Genomic DNA, 19,234 nt, shown 5'->3' on the forward strand with positions numbered 1-19,234 from the left:
GGATTCCCCAACCAAGTCCGGGGTAGACGTGTTAATGGATATGTCTGTCAATAACACAGGGTTCACAGCAGATGCCGGCACTGGCTCTGATAAAAGAGTGTAGTGCTTGCCACCCATGAGGGGAGAGTTGCTTTCACTATTGCATGCATAATACTGAGTTCCAAGCTCACAGATGGGCCTGGAGAGCCTGGGAGAGGTAAACTAGGCATTGTCAGAGAATGGGCTGGACTTGGCTATGAGAGTGCCACCGAACGTGTAAGTAGGTCATAGGTGGTCACATCAGTGGAGGCAATTTCTCAGACAGATACTGTTTTTCACAAGCACAACTCATTGAAACAGGAGCTCTCACTGCCACATAGATGTACTCATGACAGAGTCACAAGAAGGTCTTGGTCACACTCCACACACCACTCCCTGCTGCAAACTGCCGGTAACTGCAGACTCGCAGACTCCGTGGCACTCCGCGCCCGAAAAAGGGATTTTGTCAGCATGTTAGAAATGGTAGACAGAAGACCACAGGATCCTGCTGCTCACAGTCGCATTGCCAGTTACTGCAGACTCTGCGCCGCTCTGCGCCCGAAAAATTGATTTTGTCAGCAAATTAGAAATGGTAAACAGACTACCACAGGATCTTGCTGCTCACACTCGCACCACACTCCCAATAACTACACATTCGCAGAGGATTGAGAGAAGAAGGTCGAAGCGGTCATGAGGTAAGAGCAAAAGCCTTGCAGTTTTGAAAGTCTTCGACAGCAGAAGGAAAGTGAAAGGAGGCTTCAGCCCAACAGAGGGAAGCTTATGAAGGTGTGATTGAATCATGGGGAAGAGAACCCCCACAAATTGTGATTGAAAGGTTTGGGCCCGACAGAGGAAACCTGTACTGAATTGTAGTAACCAGAAGAAAACAAACTTTTGTTGAACTGTATTATAAGTTAAATGGTGACCTGGGCTGGAGTGAGAGAAGTCGAGATGTCTAGCGGATAAACTAATAACTTTTCATGGAAGGCTAAGTGGTCCCTGGTCCACAAAACAAACTGCATTCTTGTGTCCGAAGATGGAGTGTCGCAAGGTCCAAGTGTGCCACCTTAGCCCACGCTACAAAACGTGGGGAAGGGAGTTTACTCAGTCATACTGACATTTCTTTTGAACACTGACTTTCCTTTTTGCATTACACATTTCCTTTAGACATTTATTGTATTAGAAAGAGGGCAGGCATTCGGTATATTAATATAGGAAATTTTATTTTGACTAAGGACTGACTTTTTCTGTTTTCCAACCCCTGTTAAACCATCAAAAAATGTTTTAAAACTTGCAGCTCTTGTGTCCTTGTCTACTTGTGATACCATGCCTCCCTCACACTCCTAAATAATTCAAACACCAATTTAAACCAATGGGAGAATTTAATTCTCACGTTTTCTGTTACAAAACCTCCCTCCTAGCTGCGGCAAAATGTTGGCATGTAGTAAAACGTTATTAATTGTTCAGGGTGCTGATATGGGGATAATGTAGTGGTTTGCAGTTGTGTGTGATGTCACAATTTATGTCATAGATGGAACGCTGGGGAATCTTCAACGGGTTGGGTTCCAGGAGTGGCAGTTGGAAGCAGCCAGCCTGGATGGTGGGCACTGGCTATCAAATTCTGTACCATGACTTGTAACTTAAGCTAATAATGAATACTTACCTTGGTAATCCATGTGTCTCCGTTCCTGCTTGATCCACTACCGCGTCACCTGAACCACAGCATCCATAAAACCACAAAATTGGCGATGAGGATAGGATCCGAACCGATGTGTTCATCCCCCTGAGACAGTGATATGATTTTAGAGACCAGAGTTCCCGCCAATGGTTGTTCGTCAAAGGACCCAGCAAGTCAACAGCAATGGTTTCCCACAGTAGTCTGGGCATCTGTGGAATAACCATTGGCAGAAATCTGGTCTCTATGAAAGGGACCCCTAGGGGTCCCTCGCGTTATGGAAACAAGGCAAATCACCACACATGATAGATACGCCAGACACGAGGTTGTATTCCCAAAGCGTAGGCGGCAGTTGATGTGCCATCAAGTAGTTTAAAACAAGAGCCATCACAAAATAACTCTCCATCTGGCTCCTTTTGTGGGGTGTCACTTAAATCAACTCTCCCCTTCGTTTCTTCCTCAGTGACCATTAAGCAATCATGGGGTGGTGATTCGTTGCCACCAATTTCTTCTGTGGGCAGTGGCATTAATTCTGCAGGATTCAAAGTGCTACACCTCATAATTTAGATATGGGGCGCGAATAAGATAATTTCATATCTTGTCAGTCTGGCAGAGGTGAGGTGTTGTGTCTGTGTCCTATTTAATAGGACATCTATGGCATGTGGCACCATCAGAATTAAAGTATGCCCCAATACCATCACTTCCGTTTGTTTCACCGACACAGCAGCCACCACGACAGATCGCAAACATCGTGGTAGTGCGCGTGCTACAGGGTCCAGCTCAGAAGAAAAATAGCCCCACGGCCTATTTCTTCCACCTTGTTCCTGTGTCAAAACAGCCAATGCACATCCTTCATTCTCGCTTACAAACAATCTAAAAACTTTTTCATAATTCGGTGTGCCCAAAACTGGAGCAGAACATAATGCAGTTTTCAATTAATCAAACGCTCTCTGACATTCTTCATTCCACTGCAAAGGCATCACTGCATCCTTCTTAGTTAATAGCACCATTGGCTTCACAATCAGCGCAAAATTACCGATCCACTGCCGGCAATAAGAAGCCATGCCTATTATGGCTCTGACTCCTTTCTGTGTCTTTGGAATAGGCATACAAGAAATACTTTCTATGCGTTCTGGCGTTAGCCTTCTCCCTTCTTTCGAAAGTAGGTAGCCCAAATAAGCCACCTCCTTTCGATTATATTGAAACTTCTTCAAACTAGCTTTATGGCCATGTGCCGTTAGGTGTGACAGTAGTAATACGGTGCTCTTTTTACAAATCTCTTCTGTATCAGCAGTGATCAACAGATCATCTATGTATTGCAATAGTACACACCCCACTGGTAATTCTAGCATGTCTAGCTGCTCTTTTAACGCTCTACTGTAAATACTCGGACTTTCCATATATCCTTGTGGAATGCACGTGAATGTAAATGATCGTCCCCCTAATGTTAATGCGAACAAATATCTACTGTCCTTGTCCACCGGAATGCTAATGAAAGCATTTTTAGATCAATTAAACTAAAGTATTCTGCTGAGGCAGGTATCATTGTCAATATTGTAGTGACGTCTGGGACCAAGGGAAATTGTGGATCTACTACTAAATGGTACTTCATTGCCTCCTTTCTTATACACTGGAAGAATCGGGCTGTTACATGTACTGCCTGTAATTTCTTCAATTAACCCTAATTTCACCAAATCTGAAACAATACTCTTCAATCCTCTCTCTCCGTCAGCCGAAATTTTATACTGGGGAATTCACGGCAGTGTAACTCCTTCTTTCAAAATGATCTTCACTGGCTCTATCTTCAAACATCCTACATCGTTATCATGCATCGCCCATATACAGGTTGGCACTTTTCTTAACTCTCCTGGCAAAGTTTCAGGCATGAATTCTGACACAGAGGCATCTTGTGGCCAAATCGTCAGAAACACCCGTCTGACGTGTAATGTATAATCACACCTAGCTTTTTCAACAAGCTTAATCCCAACAGGTTCTCCCCACAATTTTCTGTTAGGAGAAAGGGACAATGTTCAGTGAATGGTCCTATGGTAACTGGGACTGGTAGGGACACTGGGATTATGACTGGTGTACCTGCAAACCCTATGGAAATATTCATTTGCCCTGACAGTGGTATATCCGGAACCAAGTGATGGTCTATTGAACATTTTTGCGCTCCTGTATCTACAAGGAAGTGGTGCTCCTCATTCCCGACTCTCATTTCTACGTAGGGTCCTCTCTGATTCACGGGAATAGACACTGGTTCCGACCCCTGCCATGGGCTGTCCTATTGGGGAAATAACTCACCATCTGATGTGTAGTCACTACTATTACTGTAATACGTATTTGGCTCTGTATTGAAAATGTTCCCATTCTTTCCTCTATGTCCCCCACTCTGATTCCCATACTGTTGGTTTTGCTGGCCCTGAATCTGGTTAGGAGCACTTTGGTTTTGAGCTTGGTTTTGATTACCTTCATTATTGTGGTGCTGCTGCATACTATTCCTATTTGGTCCATTCGCTCCTTGGTGCCCTCTGTGCTGTCTTCTCTGGCCAGATCCATTTCTATTCTATAAATGTGGGCATTGCGCTCGCCAGTGTCCTTCCTCCTTACAGTATGCACACTGATTTGGTCTCAATGGCCCCCCATGTATATTCGAATTACTCCTCCCTTGTGCGTTCCCTCTTCCTCTATTATGTCCTGCTACTTGCTGCAGTAACACCCTTGTTTTCAATATGCATGCTATCAAGTCTTCCCCCACCTGTTTTAACAACACTAATTCGTCCACCATCGCCTTTCGCCCCGGCGATGGTAAATGTTGCCGTCCATTATGTGGCCCTAGCACTTCCTTCCTATCTCTCCTGATATCCTTACCCCTGTACCCAGGTGCAATAACCTTTTCAGCATAATCATTATCCAATTCATTTTTAAGCTCAAAAAGTCCATATATACGTTCCCTTACTTCTTCATCTCTTTCTCTACAGCGTGCTAATGCATTCAGATCTAACAATCGCTGCGGTGGTAATTTCCCAATTAACTGTTTCCATCTCTCCACCAAATATTCACCCATGCATTCCAACACTACCTGTCTTTCGTTGCTTCTTCGGAAGCCATACATCGAAGCCAATGCTGCCGTCCCATCATTCCTGTCTATATACATCTCTGCCTGTTGCTGCAATTCCACCTTCCTTTCTTTGCTGATCGCACTGCGAGTTACCCTTGTGCATCCACTTTGTTCAGTCCCGCCTCTCGCCCCCGTGGTTTCAACTTCAACCCCTGGAGGGACGGACGGTACCAAGTCTGTATCTAGGGCAGGAGGTGCGGACGGGACAATAGGAACGGGGAGTGTCTGCTGTGGGCCTGGCTGGCTAATGGGAAGTGCTACGTGCACTGTCTGTGGCTGTGGGAGGGCTTGAGCTACGGGAGGGAGAGTTTGAGTGGGCGCTGCCAGCGAGGAGGGTGACTGAGCTATGGGAGGGGCTTGAGCAATAGTTACTGGTGTGTTTGGCCTCGCTTCTGATCTTGGGCCTTGTTTTGTATGGATCAATATGTTTTCCATCACTTCGTCTGCTATGTGCAATTCCCGTTGTGGGTATATTTTTTCTATGTTCAACTGGTCCCGTCTACCTGACCTCCTTAGACTCTCTGTCCACTCCTCCTCCTCCTTTTCTTCTGCTACTTCATCTTTCGATTTATGCCTGCGTGCCTGCTTCGCTTTACTTCTAAATCGGAGCATTGCTTCCCTTCTCCAGTCCTTAACGATATCAAGTGCTGCGGGACGCGCTTTCTTTCTTATCAACACCCTTTCCAGGTTATCTATTCTCGCTATCTCAAAACTACCATTTATCGGCCACTGATGGTCTTGTTGCTTTCTGGTTTGCCTATGCCAAGTCTCACAGAATATTATCACTCCCACACCATACTTCACATACATCTCATATGCCGGCGTTCCCCCAGGTGGTGCAATTTGGCCATTCTCCAAAGATTGTCTACCGCAGCGGAAAAACCCCGCTAGGGTGGACAATACCCCAGGCATGTTTCAACCTCCCCTTGGTTAATCAACCTTACCCTGGGCGTTTGATTTTGCAAAGTCAACTCTCAACCAATATCAGGGTTATTTGGAATCGGGGTATGACTCACCTGATAAATCAAATTGTCCTTCAGGACACAATTCGTCTGTATACTGATGCAACCAATGACGTCGTGTCTGCATTTCTTGGCTTCTGCCTCGTTTCGGGACCCTCGCCTCCTTGTTCTCTGGCCAGATACGTCGATCAGGGCTCAGATGTGTGCAGATCTGCAAAGGAATCTATCATCACTTCTACAGGGCGCCCCGAACACCTCTTGATCCCAGCTCGATCGTCCCGTCCTCGTCGTTTTCCGCCATTACTCTATTACAACGTACACGATGGAACAAGTGGGGGAGGGTCCCTATTTGGGTGCCATCTTGAAAGGGGCCCCTAGGGGTCCCTTGCATTATGGAAACAAGGCAAATCACCACACACGATAGATACGCCAGACACAAGGTTGTATTCCCAAAGCTAGGGTTTATTACAAAGCAAATAGTCTCAGTTGGCCAACTCGGTCTCACGCCCCGCGACGTGCATCTCTAGACCTCGAGGGACGCAAGAGAGCGACTTACGTACATCAGGTACATATATACAAAATGCATATCATACAATCAGCTGTGAGATGTTTAACACCACCCTTTATTGGGTTTCTTTGAACTCGGTTTGATGATAGACAATTTCGACGAATATGACACCTTCAAATATCTATTCTAGCAACAATATGCAACCTTGTAAGTGTAGAGACATCTTTTATTTGTTGAACAGAACACAGTGCTTCTGTTCTTGTAAGCGAGCTACATACGGGGGAAGAGTCACATTGCAGACCTTGCTATCTTTGAGGTGCTATTCGTGTCCTGGGAGCCGACACGCTCTACAGGGCTCGGGAAAGGGGGGCTGTAAGAAGAGCATAATTCAAGCCTTTAGCTGCTTTATTCTAACATTTTCTACCATATAACGAGACTGGCTGGCAGCTGTGAAATGATTAAATGCCCTGCGGCTCTCCTTCAAGGCTATATTCGGGAGGGAGCTGGGCATTCCTCTCTGGAGCTGCCTACGTTGTGTTTCAACAAACTCCTTATTAGCCTCGCGGCCTTGCAGCCTTCTCCTTTCACATTCAGACAACAATGTTAACAGTCGAGCAGAGTAAGCAAAAATGTGCTGCAAAGCAGTTTGAACAGAAAGCAATGAGCAATCGTTAGAAAACAAAATGGCGATCCTTGTTACATCAAAATGGCCGCTCATTGGTTAAACTCGGAAATCTGTATTTCTATCATTATGTACATGAGACGGTTGGTCTTCGGCCACCAAAATACGTTTGCCGTCAATCGTGAGAGGTGTCAATTTTTCTAGACCGACATCTAAAACATTCTCCACACTTTGATTTGTGTATCAATTAATGTATCCATTTACGGTAACCAGAAATCTGTTCTTATTACAGATTCCGTCCTAGAAATCCCCATGTGTCCTCCATATCCCAGTTTGACAATCACATCTCACATGCCCTCCGGCACTGTATAGTACCTTATCAAGATTTTGTGAACACTCATATTCCTCAGACTCCCTGCAGTATTTACTTCATCACAGCCACACCGTTTCTGTCACTGCACTTCTGGAGCTTTCACTTTCTCTTCCTGTACGTGATGAGGCTTCCCTTCACACACCGCTGCCTCACCGAACAACGCAGAACTCCCCGCGTGCTCAGCGATTGGCTCCAGATGATGCAATGTCATCATTGCCATCTTAGACTCCAAGGCAACACCGACTCTGCTTTGGAGGAATGCACTGGAGGCCCAGGACAAACTGCTAATTGCACCACAGCTTTGAAATCAGCCAGTCGCTCTTAGAGCACAGCTTCCTTGTGCAATGCACCTCAACAGTACATGGAGTATCCAGAAAATCAGATTCCATGCGGTGCTATACTCAAGGTAATCCCCTGCTGAAGTTAACGGTGTTGGCATACTCGCGATTCATAGCCCTTAGCCAACGAACATGCCCTCAGTGGAGGGTCCTTCTCCTTGGGGTACTGTGATCAGAGCTTCAACTGCTTCCCCAAACCCTTGCAGCAGCCTCAACGCACCAAGTTCATCGCCCACTCATTGGTAATATCGTGCTGTGGTTTACGTGACGCGGATGTGAATCAAGCATGAACGGAGAGACACTGGTTGTCAAAGTAAGTCTTCTTTATCAGCTTAAGTTACAGGTCCTGGAACAGACTTGGACCCTGCTCTGATAACCGGTGTCTTCCACCCAGACTGGCCACCGCAACTGCCACTCCTGCAACCCACCCCTTACAAGATTCCCCAGTGTTTCATCTATGACATTAAGTGTGACATTACACCCAACTGCTAGCTACTAAAGAAACCTGAAAAAATGTAAGGAGGAGCCAAGAACGTTACCAGACCTGCAAGATTGAGGAGACAGGCCTGAGGGCGCCGGCAAAGGTAGTCTGTAACATGCGTGCTGCCAGACGCACAACGCCATTGAGCTGGCCGGGCTTCAGCCCCCATCCCCTTGAAATTTGAGCTGAGGGTCGGGGCTTCATAGAGGGGAGAGAAGCCTTTCCTAAAATCGGCTGCTTTAAAGTGTTACTGTGTTCGTACTTAAACATTTATTTGCACAAACACAGCAACACTTTAAAGCTGCTAGTTTCAGGAAAGGCTTTCATCACCGCACTGCCTTACAAAAATGAATTCCCTTGCGTCACTGTGTTAAAGTTGAATCTGGAAAGTATGCCTAATAGCGCTACTGTGTTAAAGTTGAATTTATAAAGTGTTCCCAACATCATTGAGTGTCCCTGGTTGCGTCACTGTGGTAAGGTTGAATCTGGAAAGTGTGCCTAGCGGCGCTACTGTGTTAAAGTTGAATTTATAAAGTGTTCCCAACATCATTGAGTGTGCCTAACTGCATCACTGTGTTAAAGTTGAATCTAGAAGGATTGCCTAATAGCGCTACTGTGTGAAAGTTGAATTTATAAAGTGTTCCCAACATCATTGAGTGTGCCTAATTGCGTCGCTGTGTTAAAGTTGAATCTAGAAAGTATGCCTAATAGCGCTAGTGTGTTAAAGTTGAATTTATAAAGTGTTCCCAACATCATTGAGTGTGCCTTATTGTGTCACTGTGTAGAATCTTACATCCAGACTGTGTTACAATTTGAATTTAGAAAGTGCGGCCAACATAAATGAGTGTGCCCAATATCATCACTGTGCTGAAGTTTGGACTTAGAAAGTCCGCTCCAAGAGCATTGAGTGCGCCCAAATTGTTTGACTTGGTGAGCTTCACATCTTGCTAGTGTGCCCAAATTGCTTCACTATGTTGAGTCTCTCATCTGGATAGTGTGCCCAAATATCATTGAGTGTGCCCTGAGGGCCTCGCTGTGTTAAAGTTGAATTTAGAAAGTGTGACAAATAGCATCAATGTGTTAAGGTCTGAACTTAGAAGGTATCCCAACACCGTTGAGTATGCCCTAATAGCGTCACTGTGTTAAAGTTGAATTTAAGAAGTCTGACTAATAGCGTCACAGTGGTAAAGTTGAATTTAGAAAGTGTGACCAATAACGTCACTACGTTGCAGATCCATGTTCACCATTTGGATGAAAAGGATGGGATGGATGGAAAGGATGGGATGGATGGAAAGGATGGAGTGGATGGAAAGAATGGAGCAGATAGAACGGGTAGAGTGGATGGAAAGGATGAAGTGGATGGAAAGGATGGATCAGACGGAACAGATGGAAAAGGTGGATGGAGTGGATAGAGTGAATGGAGTGGATGGAAAGGACAGAGTGGATGGAGTGGATATATCTCCGTATATCTCTGTATCTCCTATATATGCTATGTACTTGTATCCCCATGTTATCGGTATCACATGTCTACCCCTATCCATCCTGTCGCTTTATATACGTGTGCCGCTATGTACGCCCCCTGTCCTGCTCTCGTGCTTGACCGCAGGTGCTTTACTGATAACCACCATGTCACACTACTACGCTTACTCTCTCCTATACACCATCATTCAACTAGAACACAGCTATACTATGACACATTCGGTCTAGCTGTTCTCATACTAACATGACCCCACGAACACCTCATCATCCTAATAAAACAGCTAGCTGAGCACATACTGGCTAGTTTAGGGGTCTCCTCAGGCCTAAAACACCTAGAACTCAGTCTGGGTGTCCACCCTCCAGACTGAACACATCCAACTGATTTCCTCAGCACCACACCTACCGCTAGGAAGCAGCTATCATGCAACAACCACACCAGCTGCACACATATCTGCTGCGCCCACGCACCATATGACACTCTCTCTACTGACTTGAACTGCGGTTCCCGAGGGCGTTCAACCTACCAGCGCTTTGAGGTCATAACAATGATACATAAAGCGCTATATAAATGCCAAGTAACGTAACATAACATCAGCCCCCTCCCCACAGATGCAAGCGAACACATAGCAACGTTATGTGTTTTTCACATCTGAGGAGAGTGGGCTGATGTGAGAACTTGCTTTTTGTTACGCAGAGGCAAGAGAAGCCTTTTCTGAAACTAGAAGTGTTAAAGTGTGTTGCATGTTAGCTCATTATGTATGTATGCAAGGAGTGTGTATGCAATGTAGGTGTGAATGAGTATGTATGGGGCTGGGTGTACATGTAAATGAGCAAGTGTATTATCAATGGGATGTTTAAATGAGTGAATGTGCATTTGTGTGTGTGTGTATGCATACATGCCAACCCTCCCGATTTAGGCGGGAGACTCCCGATTTTTTCATTAAAAACAGTACTGTTACTGTCTCCCGCCTAAAATAACAATATCCCCAAAGCATTCCTATGGGGAAAATACATTCTCCCGATTTTGGTGCTGAAATCTCCCTCTCAGGGGCTTCAGAATGTTGGCATGTCTGGTGTATGTGTGCACTGGACAGAGGAGGAGCTGATTCTGGCGGCCAGAGATTGGGAGGTGGGGGTGTGTGGTGGTTGGTAAGAGAGGGACATATGGGGAAACAGGATATATGGGCTCCCCACCAGACAACCCTTGGGGGTAAAACAGAGGTGGGGGGGCTATAAGTTTGCCACGCCCATTTTCTATAGTGGCCCTGCCCAATTTCTGAAGTGGTCCCGCCCATCACCAGGTACCCCAAAACCCCAATGTAGGGTTTGTTGTACTCCTGCATGCTGCAATTTAATGTCCAGAAATATGAGTATATGTCTGTGTCATAAGAATGCCAACACAGAGCATCTGTCTGGTGACCGCAGAACCCTTGGGTCCATAACATAAAAGTTTGAAAGGCCTTAGTGCCGTTTCTGCACTTTCGATTTTATTGTTTCCCTTTGTGAAGCAAACCTTCAAGCATGAAAACCTAGCTATACAAAGGGAGTTCTGAGAGCACAACTTGGGACGCTTGCATTAAGTCCAATTCCTATAGTGTGAGTTTAGCATACACCCCTGAAATCGTAACTACTTCAGCACCACCGTTCTCGCGTGCACCGACCGAGCGCAGTTCCACTTCACATCCGCATAGGTAGGACTCTCATCACGTGACTAGCAACGCGCCCTTCACAACACAACGTGACACGTCATCGGGAGGCGGGAATGACCCGCCCCGCCCGGTGCTCCCCTTTCTACTGGGTGCTGGAGAGATGTGACGCGCTGCACTGTCACTTCACTGTAGACCTGTCGGTTCCCGGCCAGCGTTTCCGTGTACCGCAGCCGCCTCTGCCACCAGCCACCATGGCGGCAGTGCCAGCGAACAGCCTGCGGATAGGTGACATACGAGACCCGGCCGCTCTCTTTGAGGCCTACAGCGCGGAGGAGATCCGTGGACTGGAGCGTCGGGTGCGCGCTGAGATGGAACACAAGAAAGAGGAGCTGCGGCAGATGGTCGGCGAGCGCTACCGTGATCTCATAGAAGCGGCGGACACCATCGGCGAGATGCGCCTGTGTGCTCAGCAGGTCGTTGGGTCCGTGCAAGACATGCAACGCTATTGCACCGGCCTGCGGGGGTTGCAGCAGCCACTGCGCGGGGCCCCTCGCACACAACAGGTACGAACGGACACGTCACTTGCCCTGTATATGATGACCACTCCCGACTGACCCACTACTTAGACCTTAGGTGCGCCTCAGTGCACTTCCGGTCAGAATGTTATAAATGGAGACGAAATATCACCTGCTTGCACCAGAACTATACTTTTTTTTTGTGTTAAAGTCTTCTATTGATGTTTAAAGAAATAATAGATGCATGATGATTCACTGAACAAAACGTGAAGAAATGCTAACTAACATTGCTCAGTTTGTCCAACATTTTCCCCTTACAACAGGTAGGGTGAAGAACATTTTCTGCATCACGGCTGGTGATCAGAAAGTAAATAATTTTGAAGGCACATTAAATAAATGTCCAATTAAAATAATGCAAAGTAAATTAATTTGTAAACCTATTAAAACAGATTATGACACCGTATTATGTCTGCATTGCAAAGCAAATTGTTCACCCAAAAACAGCCCAACTACATAAATAATTGTAATTATAAAGAAATTGGCTGAAGTTCTGGAATGACATGGCACACAGCGATCAGTAGGCTGTTTGGTATTTCCTATGCATAGAAAGTCAATAGGCAGTTCGTGCTTGAATGGACGATTTAGTGCTGCTAAAGTGATTTATATTAACCTTGGCGATTATTGTGCAGTTGAAGTGAAGATGTGTCAGGTTGAATTACAAGGCCATTACGTGGTATTAATGCGATGGCTTTGATGGGGGTATGGGGATCTGATGAGGGGTGGAAGGTTGCTTGCTAAGCTTCTCCGATATGGGATTGGTAGATTGTTGACGTTTTTCTGGCATTTCATGACGCAACCCATTTCTGTCCACCATCCAGCCTAATGAAGTTTGCCGGTTTCCAGTGTCTTGTGAATGGTTTGATTGCAGCAGTACTCATGATATCAAGCAATGCCCTTGATATGAGGGATGCACACTAAACCAAAAATAACAGATAATAATAGAGTGGGTGTCAGTGACCCAAACTTGCTTCCAGAATTGATTAATAGTGCAGCATTTGTATGTAAGGTGAAGGAGTTTGTTTGTTCATTTATTTGGTATGGTGGCACAACAGAGAACAGAAAGATCAAAATTGCATAAAAACTTAGTTGCAGGATAAAGCAAAAGTGAGTATAAAGCATAGCATTACATTTCGTAGAATCTGGTGAAAGGATTTATTTATATGTATGTATATATTCAATTACATTTCGGCAGGTCAGTTAAGGAGTGTACATATATACAGTTAGGTTGCTTAGGGTCTGTTAGTGTGAGAGGGCACGGACACGGTTCCGTCATGGCGGTCATTAGATCGTAACCAGGTGAGTGTTTCGCCTAAAGCTGTGGTAGGATTGGTTTGTTCTGATGTTGAGTGGGAGGGCGTTCCAATGTTGAGCAGCCATGACAGGGAAGCTACTGTCGCTGTTTTCTTTTGCCTGAAATTGGGTACCTGAAGGCAGTGAGCGTTAATCATTCTGGTGGGGCGGGTGGAAGTTATTTTTACTATTCTGGCTGCGAGATAGGGGGTGCTGCATTGTTTAAGCATTTGTAGGTGAGGGATGCCTTTTTGAGTGAGATGCGGTCACAGATTTTGATCCATTTGTGTTCTCTTCTTTTGATGGAGATGTGTTCCTTGGATGGTAAGTTAAGGGCTGCTCTGAGTGCGTTGTTTTTCAGTGTTTCAAGTTTGTCGGTTATGTATTTGTTGGCTTCTAGGTACATGGCATTACAATAGTGAAGTCTGGAGAGTATTAGGGCATTCACGATGATGGTGATACAGCTAGCTTGGGAGAGGAATGCTCTACTTGCCCTGATTAGCTTGCACGTGTAGGTGGTGGAGGATGCTAGTGAATTTACTTGTTTTTAGTGACAAGGCTGAGTTAAGGTAAAAGCCTAGAGTTTTCACTGTTTTGGCGACTGTGATGGTGTTGCCATCAATGTTGAATGCCTTGTAGTTGGAGCTGAGTTTTGTGGCGTGTGGCCATCCATGCCTGAATGATGAGATATATTTTATTTACCAAGGCCGTATCTGAATCGAAGTTGCCCGTAAGGGGTATGAGGATCTGGGTGTCATCTGCGTAATTGGTGTATGTGACACCCAGCCTGTCCAACTTGTCAAATAGGGGCTTGGTAAAGATGTTGTAGAGGGTAGGGCAGACGCAGGAGCCCTGGGGTAGGGTATTTTGATGGGGTCTGCTGAGGCAAGTGAAGAGAAGAGACTCATAGTTCGATTGTCGAAGAATGATTGGATCCAGGCTATGGCCTCTTTCGAGAAGTGGGCAGCCGAGGCCAGGTGTTCGCACAGGACTGTGTGATCTACCAGGTCGAAGGCCGCCGACAAGTTGAGGAGGAGTAGCATGGCGGTATTTCCTTTGTCATTAATCTCATTGATTTGGGTTTTAAGATCAATTAAGGCTGTCTCAGTGTCGTGCTGTGGTCTGAATCCAGATTGGTGGACGCCCAGTAGTTTGAGAGTTTCTAGATATTGCTGGATTTGTAGGTATAGCAGGGTCCAAGGTTTGCTTCTTGAGGAGAGGCAGAACCCAGGATTCTTTGAGATTGCTTGGTATGGTGTTGGAGGAGAAGGATGCGTTGATCAGTTTGGTTATAAAGTGAGCTATGTCCCTGGCCGCATCCTTGGTTATCTGGGGTGGGCAGTTGTCGCCTTTGCAATTGGTTGGTTTAAGTGAGGCGATAACTCTTTCTGTTTCTAGGATGGAGATTTTAGCGAATCTGAAAAGATTCGGGCCTGATGGGTTGGTCATTTTGCCATTCTTGCTAGGAGATGATTCGTTAGTGATTAGGGAGTCTTTTTTTCAGTGCGATTTTAGTTTGGAGAGTTTTGATTTTGTTAGTTGGGGCGTTTTGGACGCTGGTGCACCATTGTTTGTCTTTAGTTATGTTATCTGGTGGGGGTATTGGGGAACTAGCAAATAGTTCCCTTCTACTGGAGCTGGATTTTTCGATTCTTTCATTAAATAGATTCTTTTTTGTGAGTAAGATTTCTTTTTTGTAGTTATTTGCGAAAAGTTTAAGTTGGAGTTTGTTCTCTTCTGTGGGGCTATTGCACCATTGGGTTTCTAGTTTCCTTTTACACATTCTTAGTTCTTTCAAATGGGGGGTGAACCAACCAGGTGTTCAGGTGAGCTTGTTTGCTGTTTTGCATTTTTAGTGGGGCAATGATGTCTAGTCCTTTCTTCATGGCATTGTTGTAGCTTTCTACTAGGCACTCTGGATTTAGGTTGTCGGGGAGAGCATTGAGGGTTGGTAGTAGAAGTGGTAGGAGGTTGTCAGGAGTTACGTTTTTTTTCACTCTAGTGGGCATTGGTGGTGCCATGATTTTTTTCTTTACTGCCTTCTTTATTAAGTGATAATATGAAGTCAATGAGGTAATGGTCTGTCCAGTGCTGAGGAGTGGTTTTGGTGATGGTGTTATCGCAGTTCAAGGTGGCGATCCAGTCCAATGTCCTACCTTTTATTATGGGTAGGGGTAAGCACTCTTTGGATTAGGCAGTGTTCAGCTAGCATGTTGGCTATAGCTTTTGCTGGTTTGTCATCCGGGTCGTTCAGACCAAGATTTAGGTCGCCTAGTAATAGTATTTGAGAGGTATCTTTTGTATTATTGGCTAGGAGGCGGGATAGGTCTGCCTCGAATGAACCAATGGGGACCCGTGGCCTATATATTAGGTAAATGGTTAAGGTGCGGCAGTTGGAGATGGGCAGTTTGGCTGTGAGGAGCTCGCAAGATTTTAGAGGTGATTGAGCCAGTGGTCTTAGCTCGAGATTAGCCTTTGCTATGATGGCCAGACCGCCTCCTCTATTATTGGGTCTTTCCATTCTGATTATTTGATAGTTTTCAGGGATGGCTATTGAAAGTGCTGGGCCTGCTGCTTCGTGCAACCAAGATTCGGTGATTGCTAGTAGGTCGAGGTTGTTGGTGGATAAAGTATCTCCTATTTCTGTGGCATGGGCCACCAGATCTAGCGTTGATCAAGGCTCCGGATAGAGTAGTTGCTTTGGGGGTGTCCTGGATTGTTATAGGGATAAGTTTAGGTTGGGCGGAGTTATTACAGGGCGTGGTTGGGCCAGGGCATATTTTAGGGTGTCGTGAGGTAGATCTCAGGAGAGGATTAGGGATTTTGTTATGGTAGGTGGGCTCGTAAAGACGGGGTAATCTGGCTCGAAGCCTGAGATTTCTTTCTGTCTTCGGACAGGGTACATTTTCTGCTGGGTGCATGGTTAATGCAGCAATAGAAGTGGTGAGGTGTAATAATGGTATGAGGAGGTGCAGTAGGGTGGTCGTTTGACTCTGGCTAACACACATTGTATAAAGAGTGGTTATCTCAAGTTACATTTGGTAGAGACAGTAAAGATATAGCACCGCGACTCGCATCTGGTAGGGCACAGCAAGTAGTATGAGGCAGGGCTGGTCTATCAGCAATACCAGTAGTATGGTACAACAGCTAGCGTCAGGAAACACACATCAGTTATCATGAGGCAGGGCTACTGCAGTGTGGCTAGCTTGTGGCAAAATTGATACATAACAGGACTGGTACATAACGGCAACAGTGATGTGGCGTATCGACTGGCATCAGGTAAGACACAGCAGTTGGTATAGGGTCAGACGGCTGTAGTAGTGACCACAGATAAGAATCTATATTCTTAATGAGCAGATAAGTCAAGACTCCAAGGTAAAGCAAGGTCATATACAGTCGCATAGGAAAGCAGGCAGTCATTTGGCTAACATATGATTTGGTTAGCTCCTCAGCATGTGAAGGGATTTCAAGTTGAAACGTTAGACATAGGGGCATAGACAGATTAGCTAATATCAGGTGTACAGTCAGGTAGTGTGCAGAGATAGTAAGTATGCAAGCTGAGCTGATGACGATTACAGTCTGTACAGGTTCTATATATGTGGCACTGTCATACCGTAAGGCAATGGTTGAAGGTAATTCAGCAGAGAGAGCGACTGAAAATAGCTCTACGTAGTGCTCCCCTCAATCAATGACAATTACAGAGGATTCTTTCGAAAATAGATGTTACACAGGTAAATACAGTAGTTGGCAGTACATTTGCAGAGTGCACTCTTACCCAAGCAGCGGGGCAGTGTGTGGCGTCTCATAGTAGGGAGTTCATAGTTAGTTTTTGTTCATCGCATTAGTACAGCAGGGGTAGTGCTAGTCTCTGTAGATATATCGAGTCAGGCGAGCTATGAGCATAGAGGGGTGCCGTAGCTGTTCTAGCATGGACCGGCACAGACAGGCCTGGTGCCTTAAACCAGTGCCTTTACCCAGAGTGCCGGCTTGCGCCTTCTGGCTGTGCCGGACTGGACAAATGCGAATGCTCCTCCAGTGAGCAGCAATCGGGTTGCTAGGCAACCGAACAACATATGGAGGCAGCAGCCATTTTGCGGCTCTCCTCGTTTCACACGTGGGAATAATGAAATAAAGGCTTGCAATAATTGTCGAACATCGGGTAGTTGGAGGTGCAGAGGTCCTCTAGCAGTGGGGAGCAGCAGCTGCTTACCCATGCATCTGTAGGTTTGGATGCCAGTTGCAGTCTTGCTTCATCAAGCACGACGGTGATACATCAGCTGGCGGAGTGTGTCGGAGTAAGATTTACAGTACAAGAATTTGTCTGTGATTTTCACTGGGGGCTCAAAACAGTCCGTGTAGCGTAAAAAACGTGACTTGTGATCATATTTTTTGATGGCTGATGAGTGGTTTTAGACGTATTGACAAGAAGGCATCGGGTAAGGCGAGCAACCACATACGAGTTTGTAGTATACCGATTTATGCATTATAGTTGGGGTGTTTGAATGCATCATGCTGCAACAGTTAATTTGTCAAAACAAAGTAGGGTGTGGTTTTCGAAGAGATCCGCTACCAAATGAATGTTTTTGTTTAACCAGTGGTCCAGAATGCTTTCCCTTTAATTTTAAAGTTTGGGTTGGTCCACAGAGTACTGTGGCTTGAATCTCGCAGTTTGAGAGTATCTGTTGAAGTTTGCAGTTTATTTCTGTAGTCTCATATTTTGTGTGAAGTGCTTTTTGTTTTTCCTCGACATTGAAGTGAGCGCTTCTGGACGAAAAGTGTTAATTCCTTTATGTAGCTGTTTTGATGGGGAAGTATTTGGGGATTGGTTAACCAATGGTACACCCATACTTTTGGAAGCAAGCTAGTAGTACTACTCAAAGGTCTGGTAAATGAAGACCTCCCAAGGCATAAATTAGTTTTAAGATATTGATTAGCAGATTTTGCTAATTAAAATATTCTTGATTAACTAACAACCCCATTTGATTAGCAATGTTGTGCTAATATTTTTAATGTCACCAGAAGTAATTTGTAAGCAAGTCATAAAATGAGCATCAATACAGCATTGTGTACAGCTGAAGTAAGACATTCGTGTGACGAGTCAAGCTTTGCAAATACTTAATAGACCTGTTACCACAAACCCACTTTGTTTGGCACACTGCTGCCACCCAGAGCACAGTGAAACTTATTTGACATTTACATCAAACATCCCTTGCAAAAGGTAAAATCTACTCAACTCTGCAAGTGGGTGAGTAGATTTTGCAAGCCCTGGATTAGTGTCTGTAAAATGTAAAGGTTAGCTGCATGAATGGATACAAATAGATATGATAAAGCTCTGAAAACAGTTTGGCCAGCTCTCTCGTGCAGGTGCTAATATATAATACAATCATAATCATGGAGCAAAGCGAGCTCAGGAGGCTAACTACTGTGTACGCTATTGCTGTAGATATGCAGATGTACAGACTGGATGGACCTATTGATCACTACTTTTTTCGTAAACATCTGCTCAGGTTTGTCTATTCTTTATGTAAGAGCAGCCCTACAGATAAGGGGTGTATCGGCTACTTTTACTCCCTAAAAATATGGAGTAAAAATACAGCCAACAAAAGGAGTGTCTGAAAAAAGTTCAAAGGCATCAATTTTCATGCTATTTCCTTAATTTATCGTAATTAATACGCATTCACCTTAAACGCATGTTTTTTTACATTCATAGTGCTAAGAAAATCAATTTGGTAAACATTTCTTCAGTTGGGCGTTTCTCATTGCTCTGTTTTATTACTTCATATATAGCCGCAAGAAATGGGACTTGATCAATTTACATTGAAAAAAACAGGATAGTCCTTTATCACTTCATATATATCCACGAGAAATGGGACTTGTTCAATTTACATTGAAAAAAACCAAAAACAGGATGGTCCTTTATCAATGCGCCGTGCTTCTCTTGTGTGAAAGTAAAAAAAAAAATGTCAAACATACATGACGGAACATTGTGCTTACATTTCGATCATCTGATAGTACTTTTTCTTTCTGTAAACATCACATGTACTTTAATACATAAGCAGATCTCGAAAATACATCACATAAGAAGATGCTAGAGTGGTTACAAGTTTCAAGTATGTGTGTATATGCGCCACCTAACCTCTTGT

General features: G+C 44.9%; 1 protein-coding gene across 3 annotated transcripts in view; it reads left to right on the plus strand.

Moving 5' to 3' along the window:
- Positions 1 to 11,236: 11,236 nt before the first annotated feature.
- COG1 (component of oligomeric golgi complex 1) overlaps positions 11,237 to 19,234 on the plus strand; it is a 311,531-nt gene continuing 303,533 nt past the window's right edge. For 2 of the 3 annotated variants that reach the window (XM_069655102.1, XM_069655103.1), the window contains exon 1: positions 11,337 to 11,789. In XM_069655102.1, the coding sequence (XP_069511203.1) occupies positions 11,340 to 11,789 (450 nt within the window). In that variant the 5' untranslated portion in view covers positions 11,337 to 11,339. Of the gene's footprint in view, positions 11,790 to 19,234 lie in introns of all 3 variants that reach the window. The other variant, XM_069655104.1, reaches the window with a different exon arrangement.

Source organism: Ambystoma mexicanum, chromosome 3q (assembly GCF_040938575.1).
Source record: "Ambystoma mexicanum isolate Mex_15411 chromosome 3q, UKY_AmexF1_1, whole genome shotgun sequence".
Classification (NCBI taxonomy): domain Eukaryota; kingdom Metazoa; phylum Chordata; class Amphibia; order Caudata; family Ambystomatidae; genus Ambystoma; species Ambystoma mexicanum.